This window comes from Gavia stellata, chromosome 2 (genome assembly GCF_030936135.1).
Source record: "Gavia stellata isolate bGavSte3 chromosome 2, bGavSte3.hap2, whole genome shotgun sequence".
In the NCBI taxonomy this organism is placed as follows: domain Eukaryota; kingdom Metazoa; phylum Chordata; class Aves; order Gaviiformes; family Gaviidae; genus Gavia; species Gavia stellata.
Window position 1 is genome coordinate 72,874,189 of NC_082595.1, and position 13,723 is coordinate 72,887,911.

A 13,723-nucleotide genomic window follows, 5' to 3' on the forward strand; every position below is an offset into this window, starting at 1 on the left:
CAAAAATATTCTTTCAGGGGTATCCTTACCTCGGAATTAATTACTTTAATCAGGAAGAAAATGTGATAAACAGTCTTAGTTAGCACAGAAAGTTGACGACATCTCTCTAGATATACTTGAATAGAAGGCTCTACCCTTTGCTGCAGTTTACTCCAGAAAAGAGTCAGTTCCCTAGAACAAGAGAACAATATTTCAGGGCCAGCAATTCAACCACTAATCTGGTAACAAGAAATGCAAGGTTGAGAACAGTTTCTATTGTGTCTTTGGGAAAGGAAAAAAATCTGAATTTATTCACACCCTATCTTATAGAGAAAAGCTTTTATTAATATACCCACATTATTGGAATCTAATTTTCAAAATTATTACAATGACTCAATTCCAGAAGGGCAGATCAGAATAAAATCAGTGTTACCACACTTTATGCTACATAATTTACAGACTCATGATGTGGTCTTGAAAAAAAGTCAAGCAAAGTAGTTTACTCTTCACTCCACAGACTCAAATTTTACACTTCTGAATTATTAGTAATTACTAACAGCTATAGGAGGATGGCTTTTCTCTCTTGAGCTGCTCTAAGAGCTGAATCTAACTGCGATTTAGTGAGAATTAGCCCTGAAAGCCAAACAGTATTACTGTATCTACATTAACTCACTAGTTCATTCCTCCTTAGGTGCAAATAGCCAAGAACATTTGGTACCTTGTGGAATGGTGTAAGCCCAAAACTTTAGTAGAATCTGTTAAAGCAAAATCCTGCATTAGCAGATGTTCTCCTGCTGCTGCACATACCAAGGAGGTGCAAGAAGCAAGCAAATCCTTCAGGACTCATACAGGTTTTGAAGTACAACCAAACTGTTAGCAGTTAGAAATTCAGACCCTGACAGCTCAAGTATCTGCCAATGAAGACCAGTTATTTGTTCCCACATTGATGAAAGCAAGAGCTAAACAATAAGTATCTTCACCTAGCTTATTATTTTGGTTGTAGTAGTAAAGAGCCCCTTCTTCTCTAGAAGGTTGTTAGAGAAAGAAATATTGTGTTATGAAATAAGGACAGATGGGAACAGTACTTAGGCACTAAAAGTTGACATAATGCTGACTAGCTGCCTGCAGATACTAAATTCCTTATTTCTACAGTGTAAGATTATTGTCAAGGAAAATTATTAACCTGCTACTGGCATTTGTAAATGCCTCATCATACATGCAGCCTTCAAATTCCCATAATGGAAGCTAATCTTGTCAAATACTTCTTTTTTTTTTTTCCCCCCCTTTGCTTTTTTAGCTTTCCAAGAGCCTTCCTGTTTAGCTCATAGATTTTACCAGCTAAAGAAAGTTAACTTATGGCTTATGTATCAGCTCTATCTTCCCAAAACTGGTATTTGTTCCACTAGACAGAAAATATTCAACTCACCAGGCACAGTACATCTCTCCTTGCTGCAGCTGGCGAGATAAAAATGCTGCGCATAGAATTAGAGCACTTTTTTCATCTCCATCAGATTCTAGGTTACAGATCATTTCTAGAGCATCTTTGCAATCTACTTCTGCAATCTAGAAGGGAGGAAAGAAAACAAGACCAAGACTAAGAAAGTGGTTTCATTTCCAGACATACAGTCATCTGATCCTTTGCAAAAAGACAGTCATTTAGAACTTAGTGAATATTTAACTGTATCAGATAGAGACAAGCTTGAAAGCCAATCAGTGCGTTTCTAGACAGAGTGTCAGAACTGATTATGCCACCAGAAAAACTGTTTTATTAAAGTGAATATAAACTTGTTTCTCAGACATGTCTTATTTGTCTCTACTGTCCCAGTCACCTAAAAATTTTGAAATACAACTTTAATTATTCTTATATATTACATACATATGGTAATTGTAATAAGCAGATTTGTAACTTTAAATTGCAGCCTAACACAAAAAGATTATTTACCTGAAAATCTAACCCAGTTTACTAGACACGGATGTTACTGCTGCTTTAATACAATAGCTGGGCAATTAATGAACGCGAAGTTTAACATGAATGTTCCAGTATTTTTAAGTAATCAAAGATAAAAAGAAAAGGAACACTGTACAGTAAAAAGGTGGTCAACTGAATGCTTTTCTAGAAGAACATTACAGTCTCTGCAACGTAACTTACTTGTTCAAGCAACAATGGAAGCACTTAGTTTTGTAGCAAAACAAAGGAAAAAGGAACACAAAACAAAGGAAAAAACACCGTCACCCGGTGGTACTAGACAGTTGTATCAATACTGAATCAGTGTACCTGTTATAACAACTACTGTCTAATTTGATTCTCATCAGACTGGTTTGATTACATCAATCAGCACATCTGGTAGGACATGCTGTTGCTCATCCTTTGACATTGACAGCTGAAGAATAACTTGACCATTGCAATGGCACTGTTGGAAGTCTCTCTTGAGAAATCACAAGGCCACCCAAAGCAAGAAACAGAAGCACCCACCCAAACACCCAGCTATTTTGGTACTTTGGATAAGGTGGCAGCACAGCTTGGTTGGGCACCATGGTATCCAGCTATTGGTCCAGCAATCAAACTAGAATTTTAAAGAGTAAAGCAACACTTTGTAATACACTAATAACCCTTCACTGAACATCATTTGAGGTTTAATAACCTCAAAGTCATCTTCTAAAGAAAACTGCATTTCTCAAGTCCTCAGAGAGGATGGATTATCATAACTGTAACACCAACTTAAACTGAAGGTCTGCTTTGCTCAGTGCCCCATCTCAGACAGGGACCATCAGTTAAAAGCCTAGGGAAGAATATGGAAAACAGAACTTACAACAAAGGGTATTTTTTTCTGAAATGTTTTTCCAGCCTCTCAGAGTTCTTATGGGACCCAGCTTCCAGCAAAGGTCTGTACAGTCCAGCCATCAAGTCTGGCAGTCTAGCATTTCATGTACCACAGATTTGAATTCTTCACATTATTGAAGCAAACTATTAGACTAATCCAAGCTGAAAATCAGCTCAAATGCTACTTTTCTGCCTGTTCTGGATGGATATCAAAATTTCGATACCACTAAAGAGTGAGCTGTACTTCTTTACAGCTTACCTTTTTTTTTTTTCCCCATTTTCTTACTGTTCTCACACTACGAAACGGCTATCCTTCTCAGTTCAAAAGTCCACCTTGACATGTTAATAGCATTATCTGCCTTCTCTTGGTAATACATGAACTTTCCAGAATGATTAGTAAAGCTGCAAACAGTGCTGCAGCTGAAGCTGCAAAGCTAAGCAACCCAAGCAATCCAAGGTTTTGAAATATCTGAATTAGGTTTTCTGTGATAACCCAGTTTGAACTTATCTGTATGTTATGGCATCCTAAGAAACAAGTCTACCCCATTCCTTTTGTCCACGGGATTCATAATTCCTTCACTGACCAAGCCTATTCTGCTTTGGGAATGCGGTGGGGCTGACTAATGAAGGAAGCATGTTTGCAGGGTCACAAATTCCAAGTTTCTTTGACAGTCTTCAGCAAACAAACATGAGATTGCACAGCCCTGTCACAGCTCCTCCTGAGCCTGCTCTGGCAGGGCCTACAGCAGCCAAAGCTGGGAGGATAAGACTGATCCGATCCTACTGAGCATCAGAAGAACATGCCCAGTGAGAAGCTGTTATCTTAGAATTTAGTCTATATCTGGAGTAGGAAACTTTTCCAACTCTAATCACTGCATAGTTTTCATCCCTTCAAGATGAATTTCAACATGCTTAATACTTATTATTAACATAAAAATATGTCAGAGACAAAAAGACAGCAGAGAGATGCAGATAGTCGAGAAAACTGACAATTGCAGTTAGTTTTCCTTTAAGAAGCAAAAAAGCTCAGATAAAACTTTGGGGTAGGGTAAGAAATGAAGATGTCAGCTGAAAGAATGTAGAAGAGCAAAGCTGTCATCTCTTCTTTGACTTTTGCATTTAAATAAGAAGGATTTTATATTTTAAACCAGATCAAATATCTGATTTCATGTTCAATTTCACCCCGGCATTTGGGTCAAAAAAGGTTACATTTATTTTCTGAACTGAAAGTAGCATCTAAAGGGCCCCATTCTATGTACTACACAAAAAGCTACAGTTAAAATATTAGGAGTGGGAAAACCATTATCTTCACCTTACTAACAGGATCTAAGGCAGAGTTTTAAAGTACTTCAAGCAAAATCAAACATAAAGTTGTGGCAGAGCCAGAAAATGCCTACTAGCAACCTAATATTACACTTCCATAAGTGTTTTAATCGAGTCATTACTAGTCAGTTTAAAAGTGACCTAAATGAAAAAATGAAATACCAAAAATATTTCAGATTGTATTTTAAAAGAAAAACCTCTTCTACAGAAAAACACGCTATGATTAGTGATTTTATTATTATTAAAGAAATAAGTCAAAAAACAGTTCTCCATTTTTTACTTACTTCTTCCATTAGCTTTTCATTTGGTGATCCTGAACAAAGACAGACCAGGTAGGTTTGCTTGAAATTGCCTTTTGCACTGATTTCTGGATGGTCAGAGCACAGTTTTGCCAGGGCAGTAGCTTGCGTTAATTGCTTTGTTTTCATTAGGTGCTTAATACGCATATCCAGCAGGACAGGGCCTTCAAACGCTAGAAATTCATTCACTTCAAAGAAAAACAAGCCAAAGTATTACATACACATTTCACAGCAGGTTACAGAGTTAACAGATGGCATTTACTCATTCATGGTTAACCCCAAAAATTTACACAAATCAAAAAAAGTACAAAAGGTATGAAGCATAGATGAGAAAGAGAGCCTTTGAGAACTGTACTTGTTTGTTATAAGGATTCCCTGCTACAGGAGACCTTTTATCTGCTTGCAGGTTTTAATTCATTCTAATCTCTTGGCAAAACAGCTGCACACAAAACAGATTTAGAAAGTATATAAATATTTAAATATTTAGATACCATTTGATTGTAGTTCTACAGAAAGACAAATAACACAAAGCCACTACTCTTACATACTTCTTCATGCGTTTGTGCTACACCTTTGCTAATAGTTGTCTTTTAAAAACCTTGCTATGGAAGGATAAATGTGCTAAGTGTAGAAGCATCTGAAGTCCTTTCTATTGGTGTTAAATATTTCATATTACACATCCATACAATGCAGCCAAACTCCTTTAAAAGTTTCTCAGCCAAGTGAGGCTTATCTTGTATACATTTGACTATATATGGTTTAAAACTCCAAGACACAGGAATGGCTGTATTTTATTTAATTATATTTTGTAGATATGCTGCTACCAGAATAAAACTCTGCCGTCCATGCTAACAACCCAACTCTAGGTGCTTCAGTGAAAGGCATAAGAATCCTACAAAAAAGGGGAGCACAGGTTAATGTTCCTACTCTTACATATACATCTGAGGTCTCATCCACATCTTCAAGATCAAAATTGCTTCAGCTTTGAAGCATGAGGTTTAATACTACCTCCAAAATATTTATAGTTATTAAAACTAGACAGACACAGAGACAATAGATTTTGTTTAATCCTTTTGACATCAACCCTTCCCCCGTGACAACTGTTTCCACAAGCCAGTTACACACTGCATGAAAAATCTTTTTGGTTTTCAATTATCCACATCTTAAGTTCATGACACATCCTCTCATCTTTTAAAAACAACAGAATTTTCTACTTTTTGTTTCCATTCTTTCATGAAAAACAGCAGATTCACGATATTCTTTCAGTGTAAGGGTAAAATCTTGATCTTTTCTAAACGAGATTCTTTTCCAGCCTTTGAGTATTTTCACCACCCTTTCCTGAAACCTTCTGGGCATTTGCAGCACTCACTTTGACACATCTTGGCAGAAATATTCATTATATTCCTCTTAATTTACTCGTCTTGAATTTCACTTGAATTATATTGCCCATTCACCTAATTTATGTTTTCTTGGCTTTCAAAGTCCTGTTAGGTCTTGATGAAATAATTAATTTTAGTTATTAGTATACTGAACATGAGGTTTACTGAAAGAAAAAAGACCATCTCATTTTATTCTTTGCTTCCTCCCATCCTAGTTAGTTTTTGATTCATGACTGTCTTTCATTTTATCTCACGATTTCTCCTTCTTCTACCTACTTATACAGCATATTACTAAAAGCCCATCTTGCAATCAAAATTAGGTCAACCATTTTCTTTTTTATCATTTTAGCCCACAGAATTTTAGGGCAGAAAATACTGCCTTTTGTAGAAATCAGGCCTGTTAGACCCCATCATTATCTCTCATGCATTTTCAGATTTATGGTTGAATTACTATTTCAACCAACTTGTTAGTTATTTGTTCAGGATCCTTGCGCACTATTACAAATGATCAGCCGTGGCTCACTGATGTGTAAGAATATTCAGTCAAATACGAGTTCTTCCTTTGTCTCTCCACGTCGATGAACATATGAACAGATTTTTATTCAGGTAGGAACAAAGAAAAACTAGAGTGCACTAACAGACAGTTGGTAGATGGTAACCATTTTTGTGGTTATTAGAGGACATTTGCCTTTTAAGTAGCAGAGTAAATGTTCCTTTAATGTCATTACCAATGCCTTAGACAAAACGTTCATATGCTTGTCAACCCACAAATGACCCAGTGATTAATTACATTTGATAGTTTTAGCCTTGCTCTTCCTCCTACCAGGTACCAGTAATCCTTTCACCCACAGTGCTTACTCCCAGATAGAATGCCTGGAATAACATTGGAACATTTTACCTTATTTTCTGTAACAAGATACAGGAAGACCTTAGACTTTAAGCCATGTTGGTAACCCAACACATTTCACTCTGATTTATTATTATAATTACTGCATTTAATATTTGAGAGACTGCGTTCTATCTGGTAGTCCTCAGTAATCCCCTTCCTTTAGTGTTTACTGCTTCAGCCAGCCTACCTTGCATAAGCATCAGAACATTTTCTGTTATCTTCTCAACAAGATATAGGAAGACCTTGGGGTTAAAGCTACATATTAGCTCTTAAGCCTTTATTCTAATCCAAGTGATTATAATCATTACAGTTGATATCTGAAAGCTCATTCAAAACACAAGTTTTAATTATATTTATTTCATAACTGAACTATGTATGACATTTTAAGACAAAAAACAGCGCCGAGGTTGCAGCAGCAGCACGTCTATGGTGGCGAAGAGTCTTAAGAATAAGATTTGTATGGTTTTTTTAAACATTTCATAAATACATTTTATAGCGTGATGTCTATTTCAAAAGTTATTGTAGGCAAATTATTAGTTTACCTTAACAAATATAACTTCATAACAATGCTTTGAGGCGCAAGTGCTTTTTCAGCACAAGTTAGTTAACCTCTGTGAGCACAAAACCTGAAGTATTTAATGAGAATGATATCGTTTATCAATAGCATGATTCTTGGAAGAATTATTAAATGTCAATTTTAGTGCAATGCTCCACCACTCCTTAAAATTCACAAACTTATGTTTGTGCAAGGTGTGTGCAGAATTCATATAAAATTACAGAACTAATATGAGAAAAAAAGACAAGCAGATGACATCTGACAGATGGTACTATGATCTACAAATTCTGGCAAATCATCTTGGAGATACCAGAACCTAACCTTTTAGACACAGTTTCCCTGTTATTCCCTTGAATCCCATAGTTGGAGTCTCAGGTCATACTACCAAGTGATTCCATGTCAAGTCCGCAAGAACTACTATGAACTTTTATCACAGGCAATGCTTATACCATACATGAATTAAAAAAGAGAAAATATAATATGTAGATTAGTAGCACACAAGAGCATGAATAAGCTGTGAACACAGCTCTGTAGTAGTAAGTTCTCTATGGTGGACAGTCCACATGTATGTCACATTTTGGCTGACCGGAGGACTTGTAGAGCACAAAGCAAAGCATTTTTGCCTTACTGAAGGCACTCATAATCCTACTAGCTCTACCCTTCGCCAGTACTTGGGTAGGTATAGATTAATCTACCACAGACCTTTATTTCTTCTCAACCTCACTCTGGCCAAGCAGGATGAAGGCAGGAGGTGAATGTACATGTGGACTATCCATCTCAAAGAACTACAGTTACTAGTCAGTAACCTCTTTAGTCATCTTCAAGTGTTAGTCCACATGTGCGTTCACACTGTGGGAGACTCTGAACTGTACTTGATACTTTCATATTTACCTGGAGCTGGGTCTCAGAATCCTTCATGCAAACAACATCTCAGCACAATTCTGCTGAATGCAGCACCAATCCTGGATGCTTCTATGATGGCATATTGGCTGGTGAAAGGGTAAAAGAAGTTCCAGGTGGCTGCTTTGAATATACCCAGAATGAAAATACTTTTTTGGGTTTTTTTTTAAAGTGAGGCTGCTGGTATCATTCGACTTCTGGTGGCAGATGCTCTGATTACTGAAAATGGTTCCATGTTGGCTTTTTAAATTCTAACCTGCCTGTTATTCACCTTGATAATCTCTGAATAATGATGGTTGTATCCTTGAACCTCTTTTTCAGTGAGACACACTTCAGAAGTCCTCCTACTACATTTAAACTTATGAAAAATTCAAGAACTTAATTCTTGACATCCAGGTTTAAATCTCTAAGGCTAATCAGAAACAGGTAAAAAAAAGCAGCAGCAGCCTGGCTTTTTGTAGCATTATCTCAGATCCTTTTCGTCTAGACAGTTCCTCCACTCACCCTCAGTGTCAGCTGAGGAGATACCAACGACAGCTTTGAAGGATTTCACCATCCCTACAAGAAAATGACAACCTCAAGGATGGAAAAACAGGTTCATGCTGAAGAGCACAAGCCACATGGACAGAAACTGAAGGTGGAAGTGCAGCAGTAGAGTGTTTTACCATTGCATAGGCTATCACATAACCCAAACCACTTAGGCATACTTCAACTTTCAGTCTTTGGTACACTAAGCAATAAGGCCAACCAGATTAGCCACACAACTTCAAGAAACATAAACTCTGGTTGCATGAATTCAGATCAGCTTCAATTCAAGATTAAAATCAGTCCTGATCTTAAGTTAAGCTATCTGGTAGTTCAGGAGGAGGCCAATAAGACAAAAGACTCACTATCACATGAAGAATTAAGACTATCTTACTAGGGTTTCCTTCCCTAAACAATCAATGAAGCAGACAAATGTGGAAAATTCCTCTCTCCAACTACAAGCACTTCTTGTTCATCCTATGCAATCTCAAGGAAAAAAAGTAGCCATGCAGATGAAACCTGAAGTAGTAGCAGGTCCAGTCAACATGCAAATGCAATGCAACATCTGATAGCAATATGAAAACAGTTGCCACATGCTAAAGCAGGTGAACCATTTACTTTCAGACTAGTCAGTGATCACAGCTAATACTGCCATCTTGAATTTAATGATGTGGATAAGATATTTCATCTTCACGTCTAGGGTATTTTTCCAAATTTCTTTCTGCTTTGGTACTGAGACTAGCTGTTCCCACTATCTAAGGTGGATGGAAACTGGTTGAGTGCTACTCCACGGCAAAGAATGTTACCAACGTGCTCATAATGGATCTCTGAAATATTATTTGAAAAGATCAGTACTTTGCTGTCCTCATGACCTGATGGGATCATGGAACTTTGGGTGATCTCTTAAGTCTACAATGATGATACATAGACAAAACTCAAAATTTGACAGACATTCTTTAAAGACACAGGAGACAAGTTTAGGTGGAAAAAGAAGAAAATTCACGTGAACAAGCAAGTAGTTTACAGCTCCTGAGCACACTTTTAAGAGGTAATACTGTTGAGGAACCAGAATTTGAATCAAGAAGTGGCAGGCCTGGTTGCAGAATTGTTGTGGGTCCTGGTGGGTAAAGACATAAGCAAGAAACAGTAAGATACGTGGAACTGGGGGAAGGATCTCTCTTTTTGGCTTGGAACTGCTCTGAGGGAATGGAAGATTGCCTGGGCATTCTTCAAATGCATGTAGATTGATTCATGACACAGTACCAAACAGATGCAGGAAACTCAAAAGGAGTTTCTCTCAGGAAATCTCTCAGATGGTAGCTATGAGTAATGCTATCAACTCCAGATATCTTTGGATGAGATTTGTGGGCCTCCGAAGACCCTGCTGACAATTCAGTTTCTGCAAATAAATTCTCTTTGGAGTCATCAGTCAAAAATAAGAAAAAAATATATCCCTCAGCTCATTAGGAATCCAAATTCCCATTTCCAGGCTGGTCCTCCATACAAAACAGACTAGCATTGTGGGGACAAGCACAGCCCCAAATGACAATGCTGATGTTCCACTTGGAGGGGGGAGAGAGAAATTTTCTTGAAAAACAATTCAAGTGGGCTATCAGCATTACAGTAGTTCCCTTCTAAAATTCTCTTTTATTTGGTGACATCTATTGCACAGAATCTGGTAACTTAAGCCAGGTTTCCCAACATTCGTGATCAGAGATGGGCTAAAAATCCAGGGTAATGCCCATGTTTGTCACCCAAGCAGGTGACAAATCAAGTGGCCAGAAAATATCTCCAGTGTGAAAAGATTTTATATGCACACACACACAAATCTGTATTTACTGTATGTATGTAGTTCCTGCAGTACAGTTCAAGACAGATTTTACTATTTTATGTCATAGTATTGTATGAACATCTTGTAGTAATGCAGTAATACCCATCAGCATCAAAGAAATCAGTAACAGGCATGCTGTTCTCGTCAGTGCTTCTAACAACTAGGTATCCAACCTCTACTTTTTTTGAGCTCCTTAGCGCATGAATTCTTACAGACATACATTCATCAGAAAAATTGAGCTGTGCCCAAGGCAGTCAGAAGTAAAGCAATTACTTAATGACATGGCACTCAGAGAACAGTCTCCCTAACATCTTAGGAAGTGAGTACTTCCTGATCATATTTAGGTGGAACCCATGCAACAATCCATTCCCAAAACTAGGGGAGCAAGAGAATAGTCCAGTTCAGACAAGCCTGCATTTGCTTCACTGCAATCAAACAAACCAGCTGAGCTGTGTGGTCAGAGAAAATGAACTTGTCTCTGACACCATGTCCTGAGTTTGTACAATTTGAAAATAGAGGAATCCAAAAGGATCTGTCTCAGAGACGAAACAAGACACCTCTTCATGCTTCCTACAGGAGATTCAAAGAGGCAAACTGACCTTCAGGAGTCAACAACAGAGGCCTTCAGGAAGAGATAATCACTGATGTAAAATTCAGCAGATATCTGGTTATGTCAGAGATTCTGAATAGCTTACAATTATTCTGAACAGGTCATAATTAAGACTAGCAAGACTGAAATAAAATAAAACAAACAAAGAAACAACCAAAAAAAATACAGGCAACAAAAGCTTAAGAGGATGATATTATGAAAAACACCTACAGTCTCAATTAGCTGTTTCATCTCCAACAGATAAAATGTTTACACTAACCATTACTCAAAAACCCAGTTAATCAAATCTGCCAAATGATAATATCCCAGTGGAACAAGCTGACTACTTAAATACTTGGAAACTTCTGAAACAGCAAACAGTAGAGGCCACATTAAGAACAAAACCAGAATCCTGTAATCAAAGTTTACAAATATTCCAAAGACTGTTATACTGGAGTTAAGGTTGAAGACTGCTGAGAGATGGTTGTCCACCGAAAGAGGCTAAGTGGTAGCCAGTGGGAGTGCTGGATTACAGACAAGAAAGCCAGTTCCCTGGGCAATGGAGTCTTGGTATTACTAAAATAATACCAAGATGATGACACAAAACAACACAGTATTACAGAGGATGACAATAAGCTAGAGAACAGCTTGCCAAATGAGTAACAAAAATATGGGTATGTATTATGACAATCTTGCCACGGATACAAAGGGGGAAAAAACCTTCAAACATATACACAGGATGGCACCCCACCCCCAACCAAATGGTTCATGTTGGCTGAATGGATGAGAACACGGTATAAAATTGAAAATGATGGAAGGCTGACTGACAATCTCCAGTCTGGAAACATCACCTAACCTACCAACCTGGACCCTGAAATTGAAGAGAATGAGGTTACAACAAGAAACCACTTGAAACCACTGACAACTTTTCTTTGGTTCAAAAGATTGCTCATCTTCATGCAAAAAGACGAAGTTTCCTTTATGTGGCCCTCTCTTGGAAAAGTAAACCAGCAAGATTTAATCATTTTGAGAAAAACAAAGTTCTTCAGTGTTCCAGTGTCTTCTGGTCTTCCACACAAGTCCCCTGGGTAACTACAGCTTGGGGTCAGCAGTGGTCCCAGTGACATTAACAAGGAAGCTAATTCCTTGAAAGTGAGTTAAACTTACATCCAGTATCATTGAGTCTCAAAACCACAAGAATTAGTGGTACAGATGTCAAAAATGGTTTGCACATTGCCATTGTTACCTGGATGGGAAGGCAAATGAGGCTTCCGAATACAAAAAAGTCAGACAAACTCCCAAGCACCCTGATATTAATGGCTTTGTTACCCATTTTCCAGTGAGCAGAACTCAGAGTCAAGAAGCTGATGGGTGGCTTGAAAATTCTCCTCCTCCTGAGTATCACCCACACCACTGTTTGCCTTCCCTACTTTGCAAAAGGGGTAGCTCTTACTTTTGATGATGCGTTATCACGACATGTAATCTTGTGCTACTTAGTTAAGTAGCATTTTCTGCCATCAAGACAAGTAAGAACTGTAACAGGAGTTAGTCAGTCAGTCCAAGGCAGCAGCATCCTTGAGTAAACAACGTTCAGGAGTAAAAGGAATCCTGAAATGTCCGTAAAAATCTTCGCAGAAAAACACTAATAAAATGAACAGTCATCAAAACCAGATTCATGAGGGAGTCCTTAAAAACCTCAAATATATGGCAAGTAAAATCTTAATTAAACCTCTCTCTTAGAAGTACCTTACTGTTAAGAGGACTAGAAGGTGGTTGACACGAAGCTAGTAAAAGAGTAATCTGGGGGACTCTGAGAACTGCATACCAATCCAACGTCTGTATTAGAAGCACAATAAATTATTAAAAGCAGCAGCAAAATGCAAAACTTGTGAAAGACTAAGCATGACTTTTGTGTAAAAAAAAAAAAGTAAAAAAAATCACATTATACATTTACGGGACTGAGGTAGTTATGATAATATGAGTAAGGGAGACCCAATTAATTTTCTAAAGGCATTAAAAGAAGTCCCTCAAAACCGCTAAAGATACCAACCTATCCTGGTAATAAAAAGATTATCCTTATATGGATAAATTATCAGTTAAAAGAAAAAAGGAAAAAAGAAAACAACCTCTCAGGGGATTCCCTGAGGATCTGTACCAGGACCTCTGCTGTCCAGCATTTTTATAAGTATTTGGAAAAGGGGGTTAGAGAACAAGGTGATAAAACAGGGTGGTAAAAACATGCCAACTGTAAAAGACTGAAGAGGACTGCACTCCACAACATGACAGACAAAATTGAAATGTTGATAAAAACCCCAAAGAGATTTTCATGGGGCAAAAATGCAATCCCAAGCGTACATACAGAAAAACAGGCCATGTGTTAGGGGAGAACGCTAACACTGAAATAGGTATTACTCCTCAAGAAAGAAATTGGGACTAAACCAGACAGTTTTAAGAAAACATCGTTCAATGCTCAGTCAAGAAGCAAGTCTAATATTAGGAAATATTATGAAAGGAATGCAGAATGAAGCAGAAAGTCAGTACATCTACATGTTGACTGCTGAATAAAACTAGAAGATGGTACGGAGTAGACACTACAAAAGAGCGAAGATGGGATATGACAGCAATCTAACGA

The 13,723-nt window shown here is 37.6% G+C and overlaps 1 protein-coding gene across 1 annotated transcript in view; it reads right to left on the bottom strand.

Moving 5' to 3' along the window:
- The window catches only part of ZNF292 (zinc finger protein 292), a 54,703-nt gene that overhangs the window by 9,160 nt on the left and 31,820 nt on the right, over nucleotides 1–13,723 (bottom strand). Inside the window, exons 5-7 of the mRNA XM_059833806.1 lie at nucleotides 4,408–4,610; nucleotides 1,406–1,542; nucleotides 30–171 (exon numbers count right to left, since the gene is read on the bottom strand). Of these exons, the coding sequence (XP_059689789.1) occupies nucleotides 30–171; nucleotides 1,406–1,542; nucleotides 4,408–4,610 (482 nt within the window). The remainder of the gene's footprint in view (nucleotides 1–29; nucleotides 172–1,405; nucleotides 1,543–4,407; nucleotides 4,611–13,723) is intronic.